At 59.2% G+C, this 16482-nt stretch overlaps 1 protein-coding gene across 3 annotated transcripts; it reads left to right on the top strand.

The window, feature by feature from the left end:
• The first annotated feature begins 1587 nt into the window (after nucleotides 1–1587).
• LOC123933513 (skin secretory protein xP2-like) lies at nucleotides 1588–16421 on the top strand. 3 transcript variants are annotated; one of them, XM_045992766.1, is made up of 7 exons: nucleotides 1588–1674; nucleotides 2118–2335; nucleotides 3577–3848; nucleotides 3888–4929; nucleotides 5692–6157; nucleotides 6255–11542; nucleotides 13403–16421. In XM_045992766.1, exon 7 carries the CDS (start codon nucleotides 13518–13520, stop codon nucleotides 14478–14480), a length of 963 nt encoding a protein of 320 aa, XP_045848722.1. In that variant the 5' UTR covers nucleotides 1588–1674; nucleotides 2118–2335; nucleotides 3577–3848; nucleotides 3888–4929; nucleotides 5692–6157; nucleotides 6255–11542; nucleotides 13403–13517; the 3' UTR covers nucleotides 14481–16421. The 3 variants fall into 3 exon arrangements, with proteins under 3 accessions (XP_045848722.1, XP_045848713.1, XP_045848730.1); XM_045992757.1 differs by having other exon boundaries at nucleotides 2118–2349; nucleotides 3577–4929; XM_045992774.1 differs by lacking the exon at nucleotides 1588–1674 and having other exon boundaries at nucleotides 2022–2349; nucleotides 3577–4929.
• Nucleotides 16422–16482: the final 61 nt, after the last annotated feature.

Raw genomic sequence — 16482 nt, 5'->3', positions numbered from 1 at the left:
CCGCCGGGCTCCCAGAGGACCGCGTTGCTGAGGGCGGGTCGGTGTCCGCCCGTCGGCGCAGCCGCAGTGCCTGGCGTGGGACAGCGGGTGAGGGACGAGCAGACGCAGAGCCCGGAGCCAGCCGTGGAGAAGGTCCCTTCGGAGAGCTGGTACTTGCCAACATGTGCGAACAGATCGTTCCAGACGGGGCGCGGTGGGGTGGCCGTGGAGCGTGTTCTTGGCGGGGACCCGGAGTGCCTGGAAGCTGGCTGAGCTGCAGGCGGGGCTCGTGACGGTCTTCAGGCCTCTCTGCCCTGTGGGGCCGACGTCCGTGTCGTCAGCTGTGACGGTGCAGAAAGTGTCGTTCGATGTTTCTGTCCTCCCGGGAACCCGCCTGCCTTTGTTCCGTCCAGTGAACACGTGTGCGGACAGCAGCAAGCGGAGAAGCCCGCCTCATTCTGCCTTCGTGCCCTCGGACGGTGGAGACGTCCCGACTGGCCGGTCACCTGCCACGGCTCCTGGGTGGCCCGGGCTCGGCACCAGTCAGACGTCCTGACAGGAGCATGGGTCCCCCGACCCCAGGCTTCGGCAGGAGGGACACAGAGCCCCACCCCCAGGATGAGGTGCAGGGGTGAGTAGGGCCGGCCTCGAGCCTGAGGGCCGCCCCCCATGCTGCAATCAGAGCACCTCCGTGCTTGGGGCCCCCGAACCAGGTGCGTATTGTTTCCCGCCCGCACCCTGCTGCCCCTTCCCAGCGGAGTTCCCATGAGCTCGCAGGACGGGCAGGAGGTCCCTGTGCAGCAGCCGTGGCTGCAGGATCCCGGAGCCCACGCGCAAGCTGGTGCCCGCCACCGCCAGACTGACGCCCAGAGCCAGGGCTGAGGCCTCCTGCCGGTAAGCGGACGACGTCCAGACTGTGACTCACCCTGTGTTACCGTTTGCTTCACTCCAGTGGGGGAGCTTACAGGTTTGAAACCACTCGTCCCCTTTGTCAGTAGCTAGAGCGTGACGCACACGTTGTCTTCCCGGGTCTCGTCCAGACTGCGGCGATGGGAGGGATCGGGAACCTGTTCTCTTCTAATGACCTGGAACGTAGAATGTTCTGGAATCGACTCCAGGGTCTCCAGAGCCTGGTAGTCTCCTTTCAGGATGGCCAGAGCGCTACGTCAGGAGGGTGTGGGTGGGGAGGGGTTCCACACCCTTCTGGAGCTGCCCGAGGCCTTCCCTGTGAGGGGACAGTCCTCGTCTCCGTACCGCAAGCCCAACAAAGGGAATGGAGGTCTTTGGTCACTCGGCGTACGGCTCGTCTTCAGCATCTGGAAGGCAGTAGTAATGAACTGGGCAGTGGTGAGGGCAAGAGGGCGAGACGGAAGCAGGGGTCCGCAGACTCAGGGTCAGCCAGCACCGGGACCTTGGCCTCCCCACCTCCTGGCTGGTGGTCACCTGTTCGGGCAGCCGGCACCGACAAGGGCTATTTCGGTGTTTTATGCCTGCAGCCCCAGAGCAGCCGGAGGACCCCAGACATTAACCCGGAGGAAGAACCCCCCATTTTTAAACGTCCGCATCTCAGTCTCCAAATTCCCTGTCGTCGCTCACCCAGGAAGACGTCTCCTGTACCTTGTGACCCTCCCAGTCGCACAGATCGTGGAAGGCAGAACCAGCACAGTGGGAGGCCACACTTCAGCCGGGTCTTTGGTTCCTGTTACAGTAACAGTTCTTGCCCGAGAAATTCCCGAGTCCGTTCGGTCCACCCCGGAGATTTTATTTCCACGCGACGCAAACCCAGAGTGCAGGCCCCTGGGGCCACAGAAGCCCTCTGTGCGCGGAGCCAAGGTTTGGCAGCGGGAGGCACCCCGTGCCAGGACCCCGTGTTTATCTTTTGTACTTGTACATGTCTCATGTGAGACGCGTAGTCACTTAAAACACGTGGAGGCCAGAAAGCTGCCTCACCGAAGTGATTTTTTTTTAAGAGATTTTATTCATTTATGAGACAGAGATCACAAATAAGCAGGGAGGGGGGCGGGGACAGGGGGAGCAGGCTCCCTGCCCTGAGATCATGACCTGAGCCGAAGGCAGGGGCTTTAACCCACTGAGCCCCCCAGGCGCCCCTGATTTTCTGCATTTTATTTTGGAGCCAGTTACAGGGACGGTGGTCGACCACGGACTTCAGTCAGCGCGTTTCCTTCCCAGATGAAGACGCCTGAGAGCAGACGCCCTCCGCCCCTTTCCCGCCTCCTGCTGGCCTGAGGGGCAGTCGTGGTCCTCGTCACAGAGGGGACAGCACGAGGACCAGGGACGGCGGGGGACACGGCCCTCCCACACAGTCCAGGCCACCTGCATCCGGACGACTCATCAGGTGAGATAGACCAGGTGAGCACTAGAGCCACCGTCACGACGTAGGGTCCGCTAGACGGACGCCACGTCCAGCCCACCGTGTGTTCACGCTCTTCTGTCTGGGGCTCAAGGGAACAGGTGTATTTAGCCCCTGGGGGAGGACATTTCCGACATGAGACCAGAACTTTTTCAAACTTAGAGAACAGTTGGGAAAAGAGCCTCTCCCGTCCCTCCTTCCCCGAATTCCCTGCACATCGCTCTCCCCTGAGCTGATAAGTGACGCCGGTGAGGGATGACAGCCACTTACGCTCAGACCGTCCCTCCGCGTGGGTGGGTCTGGTGTGTTGTCTGTCACTGTGGGTCGTGTGGGGAGGGATGGGGAGCGTGTGAGCCCGTGTCTGCATAGTACCAGCCGCCAACGCTCGCGGCGCCTGCTCTCCGGAGCCCGCTCGTGATGCTGGCCAGCTGTCCCTCCTTGGACGCCATTCCTCCTTCTGCGTCCGTTGTCAGGACGAGCCTCACCATCTCCCCATTCGTGTCAGTTAGTAGTACGAGTTCCTAGAGTCTTTGTGCTCTGACCGTGGTTATAAGAGCCAGAACCACTGAATGTTCCGGTACGTTCTGAGGCTCAGGGTGCCCCAGATCTGTGAGGTGGCCGCAGCTCACACCGGCCCCAGTCCTGCGTTCGCCGTGTCCTTGCTTCCGACCGCTGCCGTGCTTCCCCAGGGGCTCCTGTGTACCGGCCTGGCCTGGACTCCGCCGTCCCTTCAAGGACGTGCTCCTTCTAAGTGGGGGCTGGTACGGGGGAATGCACGATGAGATGTGCTGGTTGTGCGCAGACCGTCCCGACGTCAGACGCTCCCGCCTGCAGCTCAGCCCTGCCGGTCTCGGGCGGTGAGCACGGCCACATGGCCTGCGCGCTCCAACCTTCCGTGTGTGCGAACCAGGCTCGGGATCGCTTCGTCTGTGGGGCTGCCCAAGCACCCCTGCTGCAGGGCGGCAGCTTGCGTGCTTTGTCTCAGCCGGAGGGCGTCTCCCCAAGAGCGGCTGGATCCAGTCCCCCTCCCTGCGCCCTGATCGGGTCCTTCTCTGGAGAACAGTTGGCCACTGGCCATTGCTGCTGTGAACATTCGGGTACACGTGCCCCTTCGGATCACTGCACTTGTGTCTTCAGGGTAAATACCCAGTCGTGCGATGCTGGGTGCTGGGTCGTAGGGTAGTTCTATTTTCAACTTTTTGAGGAACCTCCATGCTGTTTTCCAGAGTGGCTGCAGCAGCTTGCATTCCCACCACAGTGCAGGAGGTTCCCCTTTCTCCGCATCCTCGCCTGCATCTGTCGTTTCTTGTATAGCCAAGCTGTGGAGAGAGCCAAGATGCCCTTCAGCAGACACGGGTAGAGAAGACGTCTCCGTGTACGCAGTGGAGGACGACTCCGCCATCAGAAAGGACGAACCCCGCCGTTTGCATCGACACGGACGGGCCTGGTGAAGCAAGTCAAGCAGGGAAAGTCCGTTATCATGTGGTGTCGCTCACTTGTGGGGCGTAAGGAACAGCGTGAAGGACCACGGGGGAAGGGGGGGCAATCGGAGGGGGAGACGAACCGTGAGAGACTGTGGACTCTGGAAACAAACCGAGGGTTTCAGAGGGGAGGGGTGGGGTTGGGTGAGCCGGGTGCTGGTGCTAAGGACGGCGCGGACTGCACGGAGCACTGGGTGTTCCACGCAGACACTGCATCGTGGGACACGAATGACATCAGAAACATGACGTACTGTGTGGGGACTGACACGACATCAAAAAGGAACAGACGGTCGGCTTCGTTTGTTTCTCTCAGTCTGCGAGTCTTCTCGAGTCCTTGTCAGGTGGATTTTGCTGCTTGGGTCAGTAGAACATGGTCATGATTCCTGTTCAAACCCTGTGCTGAGCAGTGTCCTCCCTCCTTCCCTCCCTCCACCCTGAGCCCCTCCCCCCGCACCGAGCCCCCCTTCCTCATCAGTAACTGATTCCATTTGCGTTCACAGCTGTCTTGAGCCATAGCTCACGTCCCATTCAGCGCACTCATTTCACGTGCATATTTCGGGGGTATAGTGTTTACAGGACGGTGCGGCCATCACCACGTCTGCGTTCGAGTGCCGTCCTCTCCCAGGGCAACCCCGCACCGACAGGAGCTGCTCCCTGTGGCCACTGGCGACCTGCCAGCCACAGCAACCAAGAATCTACTTTCTGTCCGCAGGTTGGTCAGTTCTGGACGCGGCCGATGGTGTTCTGTAAGCGCGTCTTTCACGGGGCACCAGGTTTCCGGGTTCGTCCATGTGGCTGCACGGTGGGACTGCGTCCCTGTTATGGCCAGGGAGCTTGTCTTCTGTGGGTAGAGCACGTTTCTGCCCTTCAGGGGTGGCCCACCTTCTAGCCATCGTGGACGACATTGCCGCGATCATTCCTGTGCACGTTCTCACGTGGACACGTGGTCTCCTTTCTCTCAGGTGTGAGCAGGCACGGACCTGCTGGGATGCGGTGTCTCTCTGTGCAGAAGTCCAGGACGGCTTCTGGCAGCGGGCACACCGGCTGCGCTCCCCCCGGCCCTGGGCCTCATGGGCCTGTCTCCCTGGAGCCATTCTGGTGGGCGCCCAGTGATCTCGTGATGCCCGTGACTTTCCTTTCCCTGGGGGTTAATCATCCTTTCATTAGCTCATTGACATTTCTCTATCTGCCCTGGAGAAATGCCTACTTACGGTCTTTGTTATTTTTTGTTTTTTAAGTGGGCTCTACGCCCGGCACGGAGCCCAACTTGGGGCTTGAACTCAAGACCCTGAAATCGTGACCTGAGCTGTCAAGAGTCGGATGCTTCCCTGACTGAGCCAGACAGGCACCCTTCTTTGTTCTTGTCTGATCGTGTTCTTGCATTCTTAGTCCTTCTGTCGTTGGGCGGTGGGCAGTCTTCACATGCTCTGCATGCGTGCCCTTCCCAGACATACTCGTAAATATTTTCTCCTCTCTTCGGGTTGTCTGCAACCTTGACGGTGCCCTTTGAAGCACAAAAGCTGTTATTTTTCTCTTGTGTACTCTCGGTGTTTAGGAAGGCTTTGCCAAACCCAAGGTCACAGTTTACGTCTGTTTATTTCCTTCCAGGAGGCTTATAGAGTTAGCTCTTACGCTGAGGTGTTTGCTCCATTTTGAGTTAACGCGTGTGTGAGGTGTGAGGAAGGGCCCGCCTTCCTCCTCTTGCAGACGCGTGTTCCCCAGCTTTGTTGGAAAGACGATTCTTTCCTTGCTGAACGATTTTGGCACCTTTGTCGGAAGTGCACAGACTTCAGTTGGAAGGTTCATTCTGGGTTCTCGGTTCTGTTGTTTATCGTACATCTATCTGTCCTCCCACTGCAGCTTTTTCCTGCGTTGTACAACTGGGCGGTGTTTCCACCCAGGAACAGAGAGCATCTCTACGTGTTCGTCAGAAGCCGGCAGGTGCCTTCCTTTTCCTGCGGCCTGTCCTTCCCTGCCCCATAGACCCTCGCTCCTTTCCCGGATCTGTCCCCTCCGTTTGGGGGCGGCGGATACCCGTTGGCCCACCCACGATCGCGTAGTCTCTCGGCTGCTCACGCCGGGCCTTCCACGGCTGCCGTCTGTCGCGATGATAGACGACGTGTCCGTGAGTAACGTGCCTGGTCGTAGTCCGGGAGGTCTTCGGAAATCCGCTGGGTGGGAGGTGGCTGCGAGTGCCTGTGCGGAGTGGGTGGCCCAGATCCCCATCCTGGAGCCGAGCCGCATGCGACCATCCCCACGGCGTCCCAGCAGCTTTCTGACCCGTGAACCGCTGTCTCAGACACGTCGTCATCAGCCCCTCTCACATGTGAGTGAGGCTTAACGTCCCCGTGTGTGTAATGCCTGTTTCTCTACATACGGTGTAAGTCGTCTCTTCACGTCTTTTGCCCATTTGTTTTCCACAGGATCGTTAACTCATTAGCGGCTTTAAAGTCCGCATACATCAGGGATCTGATCTAGCCTCTGCCTCCACGACGCAGTCCCCTTCGCTCAGTCTGTCATTCGTCTTTCCATGGAGACAGGGTGTTCTGCTTGGCCGTGCGCATGTTTCTGAGTTACAAGGCTCAGGCTCCTGTCACGTCTGGACCTGTGGTGGGATGAGCAACCTGTCCACCAGGCTGTGGAAGAACTGGCCTCATCGTTTCACACCGCAGTCTCGGGCCGTGGAGAGTTTGCTCCCGCACGCAGTGTGGAGAACGGACCGGATCTCGCCTCTCTCCAACAGCACACCGGCTGTCCCAGCACCGTGTGCTACAGCGTCCGTCCTGGCTGTGCCGACTGGAGAGGACGTCTGTCTGCACTGGGCTGCTTCTGCGCTCTGCGCTCTGTCCAGCTGGTGAGCTGAGCAACGTGCTTCGGCTGGAGTGTGTTGCTTGTTCACCGGTCCTTTACGGAGACCTTGTGAATTTCGCACGGCAGCTCGGAGCCCTGACATCTGGTGACTCCGAAGCCACACCCAGCGACCGTGGGAGCCTGCTCGTGTACTCACATCCGCCCTCCGGTTACTTGCGGCTGCGTAGCTGACCGCCTGAGACGCGGCACGTTAAAACCTCATTTGTGAGCCCAGATTCACCAGACTCGACGTCACGCCGGAAGTGGTCGGCGCGGAGAGCCCTTGCTCCCTGAGGGGCCGGATGGAGGACGGTGTCCTTGTATGCCACGGCTGTGCACCCGGGAAGTTTTCTGTATCTCCTCACACAGGTGTCACACCCGTCTCGGTACATCTGCTTGCAAGCTGCTGACCCTCTTTCCTTCCTGTCGTCCATGTGCTCTTCCCTCTTCTGGCCCACGCTGTGGGGTCACTTGTCCGCATCTGTGACTGCTGTTTGCAGGTTCGCTTCTGTCCGAACTTGCTGTTTTGTTCTGAGTTCGTTGGTCGTAGATAACCTGGATTTTCCCAGCGTAACACTATCCTGTCAGCTGCATACGTAGGAACTTCCGCTCTTTTCCTAGTTCTCAGGCCGTGGTTGTGTTTCCCTTCTGTAGTGACGCTGGCTGACATTCAGCAGCGGCAGAGACCACAGGGACGCCGTGGGCATGCTCAGGAGGGCCCCTTCCGGACATGCCGGCCTCCGTCGGGGCAGACCCCACACTGGGGAGCGTCCACGCCCTTCAATTACCTGAAGCACCTGGAATTACAACAGAGCTGAATTTTGTTAGTTTCTCTCTCTTTTCTCCGCGCGTCTGTGGAGGCAGTCGCATGGGTGTTCATTTTAGACCCATCATGGGGTATTGAGAGATTTCCCGGGATCGAACCACCCTTGTGTCCGTGTGAAAATCTCACGTGGTTGTTGGCTGTGATTCTCTGACTGCTGGAAGCTATTTGTCAGTATTTTGAAACTTACATAAGCGATACTGGCCTCACTTTCTCTTCTGCATATGGATGCTTGTCTGTGTGTAGGTTTAAAGATTTTATTTATTTGACAGTGCAAGAGAGCACAGGCAGGGGGAGAGGTAGACGGAGAGGGTGAAGCAGGCTCCCTGCCAAGCAAGGAGCCCGATGTGGGACTCGATCCCAGGACCCCAAGATCATGACCGCAGTTGAAGGCAGACGCTTCGCCAGCGGAGCCCCCGGCGCCCCGTCTGTGTCGGTTGTCGGTATGTACGTGCTTACGTGCTTGCTAAAAGCAAACCGAACTCTGCTCTCAACAGCCTGTGCAAATGTGGTAGATCTTTCGTGAGACCATCGCGTGGCACTTTTGGGGGCGGGGGAGCTCCCTGGTGAATTTCCAATTTTCTTCTCTGGAAATTGGTCCCTTTAAGCTTTCTGTCTCTGTTGGGGTTGATCATGGTTTTTTTTTTCTTTGCCTAGAAAAATTTTTTTTCCTAGAAAATTACTCATTTCATCCAAGCTACCAGTTTTTTAAAATTGTGTGTGTGTGTGTGTGTGTGTGTGTGTGTGTGTGTGTAGAGGGCTCACACGTTTCTGAAGCGACTCAAAATAATCAGATTTGTGATTTTCCAAGAGGGCTTCGGGGTCCGCCCAGCTGAGCACAGAGCGGCGAGCCGATAGTTGTCCTTCTCGTCTTTCTTGGTGCCAGTGCAGCAAGGTAAGGTGTTCTGATGCGTCTCACGTGAAATGCAGGATCTGGGAAACCAAACGCAGTCTGTGACGCGTTAGCTGTCCCAACACAGTCACCTCGTGGGTGGGGGTTCTGACCGTCCTGGAAATAATACCACCTCCGTCGCCTTTGGCATCCAGGCCACACGGTTCCCGGCCCGGGCCTCATGCCTCTGCTTCAGCAGCAGGCTGAAACGAGAGTGTCGTATGCCCCGGCCCCGCGGGCTGGTTGTTCACTGCAGGCTGGGCAGGCCGCAGCGTAGGGGCTGTGGGGACAGAGTCAGTGTGCGCGCTTTACAAAGTCCTCATTCTCTGTTAAAAAGTTCACACTGAAGCCAGCGGCCTCCTCCTGGGCCCCTTCCTGGGGGAGAACAGCTAAAGGTTTGTCTCTGTTCTCAGACGTCTGGTGAGGGATGGAGCCCGTCACACTCTCGGGCCATGGGCCCCACGTCCCTGGTGGCCCCCGTCAGAGTCCCCCGTCACTGCCGCTACCCGGTCTCCCAGGGGGTTGTTTCTATCCCCAGTGAGATTCCCTCGCCGGCAGCCTCCAAGACAGGACGTGGGGGCAGGAGCCCTTGCAGCCGGCACAGGAGGCTCCTGGTGGGGGTGAGGGGTGGCGAGAGGCAGGAGGAGAGCAGCCGTGAGGCTGTCCTCAGTCCACGGCCACCACGGCAGGCGGAGGACCGCACTAGAAGCACAGACTGTGGGGAGCACGGGCTTCCCGCCGTGTTGCTCCCGTGGAGGCCGACTCCGCACCTGCTTTAGGCGGCGGTCAGGTCCCAGCACGCCCCGTCCTGCTCTGGGTGCGGGTGGTTTCTCTAGACTGAGGGACGCAGACAGTGGTCGCAGGGACTGGCCCGGGCACTGGGCGGTGCTGCCCAGGGTGGTGCTCAGGATGCCTGCCGTGGCAGCCACGAGCCTCACAGAACAGGTACAAAGTGTTTGTCAGATCGCGTCCGTGGTGGGTGCAGATACTGGGTGTTTTCTCCCCCCAGGACTTGTTTCAAGACCCATCTGAGTAGCCATGAGGACGTTCCGCTGGTTCTGAGCCCCGCCTGGCATCCAGCGTGCGATCCCCATGGGGGCTGCCAGGCCCCACACCTGTGACCCACACCCTCCGCCTGTTCCGGACCCCGGAGCAGGGATGGCGGCCCAGGGTCTGCAGGACCAGGAAGCCCGGGTCGGTAGGTAGCAAACTCTGGATTTGGCTGCATTCTGCCTGATGGCTCCCAAGAGCGGTTGGCGTGGTTGAGATTTCGCATTCTCGCCCGCCGCCCTGGAGGCTGCAGATCGGTGTCGCGTGCTGCAGCTGGTTCTCCGACTCCTAATGACGGAGCAAGTCTCCCGGGCCGGTGGCTTCCAGACCACGGTCGGTGTCCTGTTGGTGCCGTTACGCTGCGTGTCGAGTAACACACACCCGCTCTCTGGTCCCAAAGCTCTGCTGTCCATGGCGGGTCTCGAGGGGCAAAAACCAGGCGTTGGCAGAGCCGCGGTCCTCCGTGGTGGCCGTCGGGGAGGACCCCTTGAGTTGCTGGCAAAGTCAGCTGCTTGCCGCAGTGGGACAGAGACCCGCTCGCTGCCGACCATCAGGCTGGCTCGTGCCCTGCCCGTGGGGTGCGCTGCACGGCCCTTACCCTGCTCAGTCCTCCTCTGGCCCCAGCCCCTCTTCCCAGAAGCCCCGGGAGCAGGCCTCCCACTTCCAAGGGCGTGTGTTCACCTTGGATCCACCTGGTGCTCAGGGCCAGATCGCTGGACACAGCGGCAGAGCCCCTTCCCCACGACGGGGACACCTGCACAAGCCCCGGGGGGTTAGGACGGGGACATCTTTGGGGGCCCATTGTTTGTGCCCGCCATAATGGCATTTGCCTGGTTTTCAGCTAGAATTCCTCTCCCTTTTTTGAACGTTGATTTGCTGAAGTTTCTTGTCTATCCCAGATACTTTTGTTAATTCAGATAGCCTTGCTCAGTCTTCTGCCTGCTTGATGATTTCACGGTTTACCTCATTCAGCATAAACCCTTCACATGGGTGTAATCAAGTTGACTTTGATCTCGTGGGTTATGCTGCTGGCGACTGGGGGGTTTTCCCCATCCTGTGTTCCAGAGACGCCACCCTGTGTCACCAGCTGTTGGTCCTGGAGTTTTCTCTTCCCCGTGTCCCTGGAACTCCCCCTTGTGTGTGGTACGACTGGGTCTTCCGGTATTTCAGGGTCGCAAACCACCCCAAAACTTGGCAGTGTAAGCAACCCTTTCTCCTGTGTGTGTGGCTCATTGGGTCAGGGATGCAGATGGGGCCTTTTCCCGCTCTGCAGTGGTGGGAGCTAGAATCCTCCAGAAGCTTCTCCACGTGTACGCCGGTGTCGGACGCTGGCCAGCTCTGAGTCTGTCCCCAGGGAGAGGAGAGCTCCCTCGGCCCTCCCCGAGCATCCGGTTATTAACTTCCCCGGGAACACGGACAGCGTTCACTTGTGCTCTTGTGTACGCACGTGTCCACAGGGCTCCGTCCGTCGGTCTTGTCTGCATATCTGGTATCCCCGGACCATCTCTCTGCAGAGTTCCGGCCTGTCCCGCCGTCCCTTCGTCCTTGCTGTTCTCGTGAGTTTGCTTTGCGCCTTGGCCAGCCCGTACTGCAGCGCAGACCCCGGGCACCCAAGGTCGTCATCGGGTCCTACTTCCTTTCTGATGCCCAGTCTGCCTAGAGTAAGGTTGCGGCCCTCCAGCGGGCCGTCACTGAGCTTGAACACCGCGGTTCCTGCCCTGGAGTGCCCTGTGCACGCCTCGCAGAGGGGCTCTTAGACTCGTCCCCGTCGGCCCTTCTCCCTGCGTCCCCAGAGGCCAGTGCAGCAACCGCTGCACATTCCAGCTCGGACCAGCTTTGCCTGTTCTAGAACGTCCCGCAGCCACGCCGTGCGGGCTCTGTCCTGGGGCCTGGCTCCTCCAGCTCGTGTGTGGGCTCCATGCACAGCCTGGGTCTCAGGCGCGCGGCCCTGCGTCTCTGCACCCCGCCGTGTCGTGAGCCTCACTCAGCCGGCATGCTGGCGGCCGCTCGCAGCTGCTGGCTCACGGGCAGTTTCCGGCTCTGAGGCACGCGGCTGCCACGACAGCCCCTCCGTGTGCACCTGCCGGTTTTCCCAGGTACACGCCGCGGGGGGACGCGTAGGGATTGGTGGGAGCTTAACTTACGGTAAGATCCATCCTTGTGCAAAGCAGTCACCACGGAAGCAAGGTCGTCAGCGGCGTGGCCAGTCCTCTGTGTTCTCGTGGTCCCCAGCTGCTGGGTGACCACCGAGACGTGGCCACATCACTGCCCTGTCTCCCTCAGATCGGCCTCCCGTTCCTTTGCGGGCACCGACCCAGCCTCAGGCTGGGCTGGGCCCGCCGCCGCCTCCAAGCTCAGGCAACTTCCCATCAGGTGCCTTCCCGAGCGTGTCCCTGGCCCAGTGAGCACAGGGTCATGCTCTCTTCCAGCCTAAAGAGCACGTGACCCCCCAGGCGGCCCTGGGCGCCTGCCTTTATGGAGACTGTTGGTGTGGGTGGGCGTGGGTGTGTCCGTCTTCCCGTCTGCCCATCTGTCCTCCGTCGTTGCACCTGCCTCCCTCTGAGTCCATCCCTGTTCTTACTCCGTTTTCAGGCCCCGTCTTTGAACCAGACGCCTTCCCCTGCGCTCCTGGGAGGCACGCCCTCCCCCTGCACGATCACGGTGCGTTTCCCCTCGGCGAAGGGCCACCTCACTCCTGTTTCACTGCCCTGTGCAGCGGCTTCCGTGTCTCGTTCTTGCACACTTGTAGCGTTTGTGTTTTCAACAAAACGTGCCTTTCCTCCGCATTTCCTCATGAATGTGTAACTTTAAAATACATTGTTCTTACTTTGGCAAATCCAGTGTCTGTCTAGCGGGGGTGTTGTATATTTTATTTGCCTTTTCTTGCCTGCCTTTTTTTTTTTTTTTTAAGATTTTTATTCGTGGGCGCCTGGGTGGCTCAGTGGGTTAAAGCCTCTGCCTTCGGCTCAGGTCAGGATCTCAGGGTCCTGGGATCGAGCCCCGCATCGGGCTCTCTGCTCAGTGGGGAGCCTGCTTCCTCCTCTCTCTCTCTGCCTGCTTGTGTTCCTGCTCTCGCTGTTTCTTTCTCTGTCAAATAAATAAGTAAAATCTTACGATAATAAAAAATAAAGATTTTTATGTGAGAGCAAGAGAGAGGAACACAAGCAGAGGCAGAGGGAGAAGCAGGGTCCCCGCGGAGCAGGGCAAGGACCCTTCCCAGGACGCGGGGATCATGACTTGAGCCGAAGGTGGACACTTACCTGATTGAGCCCCCCGGCGCCCTGTTTTCTGGTGTTGATAATGTTGCTCAGGGTCTGTTTACATTAGTAAAGCTTCCAAGTTTTCTGTTTTAACCTTTTCTCAATGACTTATTTCTGTTATTATTTCCTGTTACTTTGACTTAATCCAGTTTCTTTTTTCTAAATGTTTGTATTGAATATTTTCTTTCGCAGTTTTCTTGTTTTCTGCACTTGGAAATTACAGAATTTCCTTGAAGAACTGCTTTATCTTTGTGTTGACATTTCTGTTTTCATTTTCATTCAACTGTAAATGATTCTTAACCGTGTTAGGTGTTGACTTTTAGGCCCAAGTGTTATTTAGTGATAGTATTTTCTTCCCCCAGATGTGGTTTTTTTTTTTTTTTTAAGATTTTTTTTTAATTTATTTATTTGACAGAGAGAGAGGTCACAAGTAGGCAGAGAGGCAGGCAGAGAGAGAGGAGGAAGCAGGCTCCCTGCAGAGCAGAGAGCCCGATGCGGGGCCCGATCCCAGGACCCTGAGATCATGACCTGAGCCGAAGGCAGCGGCCCAATCCACTGAGCCACCCAGGCGCCCCAGATGTGGTGTTTTTACAGATCTGTCCTGTTGGTGTTTATGTTGGAAATCACCGTCCTGCACAAGCGAGGACGTGATTGCCGGGCTGCTTCGCATTTACTGGGTTTTCCTTCGTTGCTAAGTGGTCTTTGCGACACGTGACTCAGTTCTGTAAACGTCCCACGTACATCTTTGAAAACTCGTCGTCTCTGTTGGATACGGAGTCCCACGTAGGTCTAACAGCTCAGCCTTACAAATATGTGTTTAAATCTTCGTATCCCTGCAATGTTTCCTTTTGACAACAACAAGATAAGAAACCTCCAGCCGCAGCTGCTCACTTGTGTTTTTCTCTGTACACTTGTCGGGTTTTGCCTGATGCGTTCCCAAGTGCCATGCGGTACCTGCACCTTCCCGACGGTGCCCCTGGCCCGGCTGTTCGCAGCCTCATGTTCGCCCTTTGGAAGACACCTCCTCTTCACCCCCAAACATGGCAGAACCTTCGGCCGTTCTCCAGCTGTCCGGATTCTCTTTACCGTCTTCTTAGTTCCCTCAGCTGAAGCCCGGGGCTCCGGCCGCACTGGGAGTCCGCAGCGGCGGCTGCAGAACCGAATGCGGGGCCTGGATGCGGGGGTGGGGGGATTCTCTGCTGTCCTCCCGGCCCCGCTGCAGGTGCACCTCTCTGCTCCCACGGAGGGTGGGGGGAGACAGGTCCCCTGCCCTTGCTCCTTGCCAGGCCCCGCGTGGGCACAGACCCCACCCGGCCGGGCAGAACGAGCTGGGCGGCACCCGCGGTCACCAGCACCAGGTATCGGGAATGCCCTGGCCCTTGGCTTCCTCCCGCTCTGGTCCCCTTCCCCAGCGTTGCCTGCTTCCTCCCTCCTGCTGCAGACCCCAGCTCAGGGGCCGTTGCGGCCCCTTAACATACCTGTTCCTGGAACCGGCGCAGGAGGCACCCACCTGCCCGGAGCGTCTCCAACTCCCCAGCAGCACCGTGGCCTGGCGCTGGGGACATGGGCTCTGTCTGGCTCTGCTCCTGGGACAGACGGTGTCTCCGGACGGGTGCACGTGGCCTCTTCCTCCTGGGGCCTCGGTGCTGCGCCCCTGGAAGTGGCCTCACTTCCTCTCCCTGTGGAACTTGCTGGGGCCTTGGACCCCCCTTGGCTTTCCTCCACGCCAGCTGCCGGCCCTGAGCTGTGGAAAGCCCAAGGGAGCCATCTGTGAGGCTGTGTGCAGGAGCAGTGAGTGCCAGACCCGGGGGCTGCCCAGCCCAGTATAACCCAGCCCCTGGAGCCCAGTATAGCCCAGTGCAGCTCAGCCCAGTGGAGCCCAGCTGTCGGGCACAGGGCAGGGGAGGGAGTCGGGGGGACTCACAGGCACAGCCGTCTTGGCTGGAAGAGGACCGTGTCCCCGGGTGGGCGGTGGCAGCCGTGGGCCCCGGTGTGTGCCTGCTCCACGCTGCCGGTCTGTCCCCCCAAAAACGGCTGCGAGAGTACAGTTCACATTACGTGCGTTTTACCACGGTTAAAGCCAATAGTAGTAGTGGGTGGTCGGAGTTTATCGTTTGCCTTGATTTTGCTTTTACTGCAAGATTCTGAAGGAATAAGCAACAGGACTGAATTCCTGCAATTCATAAACCCGTGAACGTAGTCTGTGGCCGTGTGAAGCCGTCGCAGACCTCGGGGACTCCTGTGCGGTCCACGGGTGGCCCCAGCCACAGCGCAGCGACCGCACCACAGGGGGCTCACGGCGCAAACCCCACTCGAACCGTCCCCAGCTCCGTGAGGCCGGTGGGGACCCGGGCTGACTCCCCCGGCCTCACCATCATGCACCTGCGGATGGCCTGGCCCTGCGCCTCCGTCCCCCAGCCCAGGCATGAGGCCGTCCGAGACATCCAGAGTGCCACGGGGAGATCACGACCCCTGGGGGGGTTACATGCTGGCCATTCCCCCGGCAGGGACCTACAGCGCGTGAGGTGTGGTCTCTCCAGAGCACGGGACGGGAGCCCCACCCGTGGAAGCCTGTCTGCGTGCGCGTGTGTGTACACAGGCCGGGATGTCCACATACCTTGTGGCTCACGGATCCCATCTGACTTCGTGGTAACGGGCACGGAGTACGTACGTAGCCCAACAAGTGTTACCAGGTGCTGGGAACGTAGTGTTTTGGGGGAGGACAGGTTTGGCAGATCTGGGTGACCCCGTAAGGGGAGCACAAGCGGGGAGAGCCAGGGGCTGAGCCCAGGGAGGGGTCCCAGCTGGGCATGGTCCTCACACGCTTGCTGGCGGGTCTCCCCTAACGCCCAGTCACATCCTCGCCGGCCCGCCGCCTGGCATTCCAGGCCTTTCCCGGGGCCACGCTGCCCCTGGAGTTGTGGGACAACAGAAACCCAAGGGCATCCACAGGGAACACCCAGGTCTCACCATCAGAGGGGCCTCCCACGCTGGCCTTGAACCTGCGTTCACCCGTTCCCGACGCACACGGGTCCCGCGGGCCCGTCTTCCCTCCCCACCGGAGGACACGGTCAGCAGGCAGTGTGCAGTGATGGCTCCTGCCACCCAGACGTCCTTCCGTGGCCTGTTCCTCGCCACTGCCGCTGCCTCTTTGCAGGAAAATCTCCAGGAGGAGGTTCCTCTGTTTCCTCCTGTCCTGTACTCCCCAGCCCCCCAGCCTCCCCCATCCCTACCCAGTCAGGGCTGAGGAAGCACTTCAGAGCCGCCTCCTACAGGAGGCCCTCCTGCCTTTGTCCCTCGTTTCTGTCGGCCTCTCGATCCTCAGAACCTCTCCTCTGTCACGTTCTGTCCATGGACGAGCTCACCTGTCCCTTGGGTTCCGGCAGCCCAGCCCAGACTGCTGCCGGCCTCTGGCGTCCCCCGCAGGATCCTGAACACATCCCAGCTTCACGCGTCCGCCGCTCCGTCCCCGAGAGACTCGGGCATTGTGCGCCATCTGCACGCCAGCCCTCGCGGTCCGCTTTTCCGGGGACGGCTGCTGCCGGGACGGGGCGGCGCAGGGACAGCAGGAGCCGCTGTGGATGGTGACAAAGTGGCAGGGATGACAGCAATTTGCTCACGGTGCTGTGGTTTTAGAAAAGTTATTTTTCATGAAATAACCTGTTAACGTGACGGATGTTACTTTTAACGAATTAAAGCTTTCGAGTAGCCTCACGTTTACTTCACAGCACAGTCCATGTGGCAGAGCGTTCTCCAGCACAAGGTCGAGAACAGCG

The sequence above is a fragment of the Meles meles genome, chromosome 2, assembly GCF_922984935.1.
Source record: "Meles meles chromosome 2, mMelMel3.1 paternal haplotype, whole genome shotgun sequence".
Lineage (NCBI taxonomy): Eukaryota > Metazoa > Chordata > Mammalia > Carnivora > Mustelidae > Meles > Meles meles.
This window is presented reverse-complemented; position numbering and strand designations above follow the sequence as displayed.

What these genes read in the sequence shown, in the direction of transcription:
- LOC123933513 (XM_045992766.1), top strand. Translation starts at nt 13,518, where the DNA reads ATGTGTTTAAATCTTCGTATCCCTGCAATGTTTCCTTTTGACAACAAC.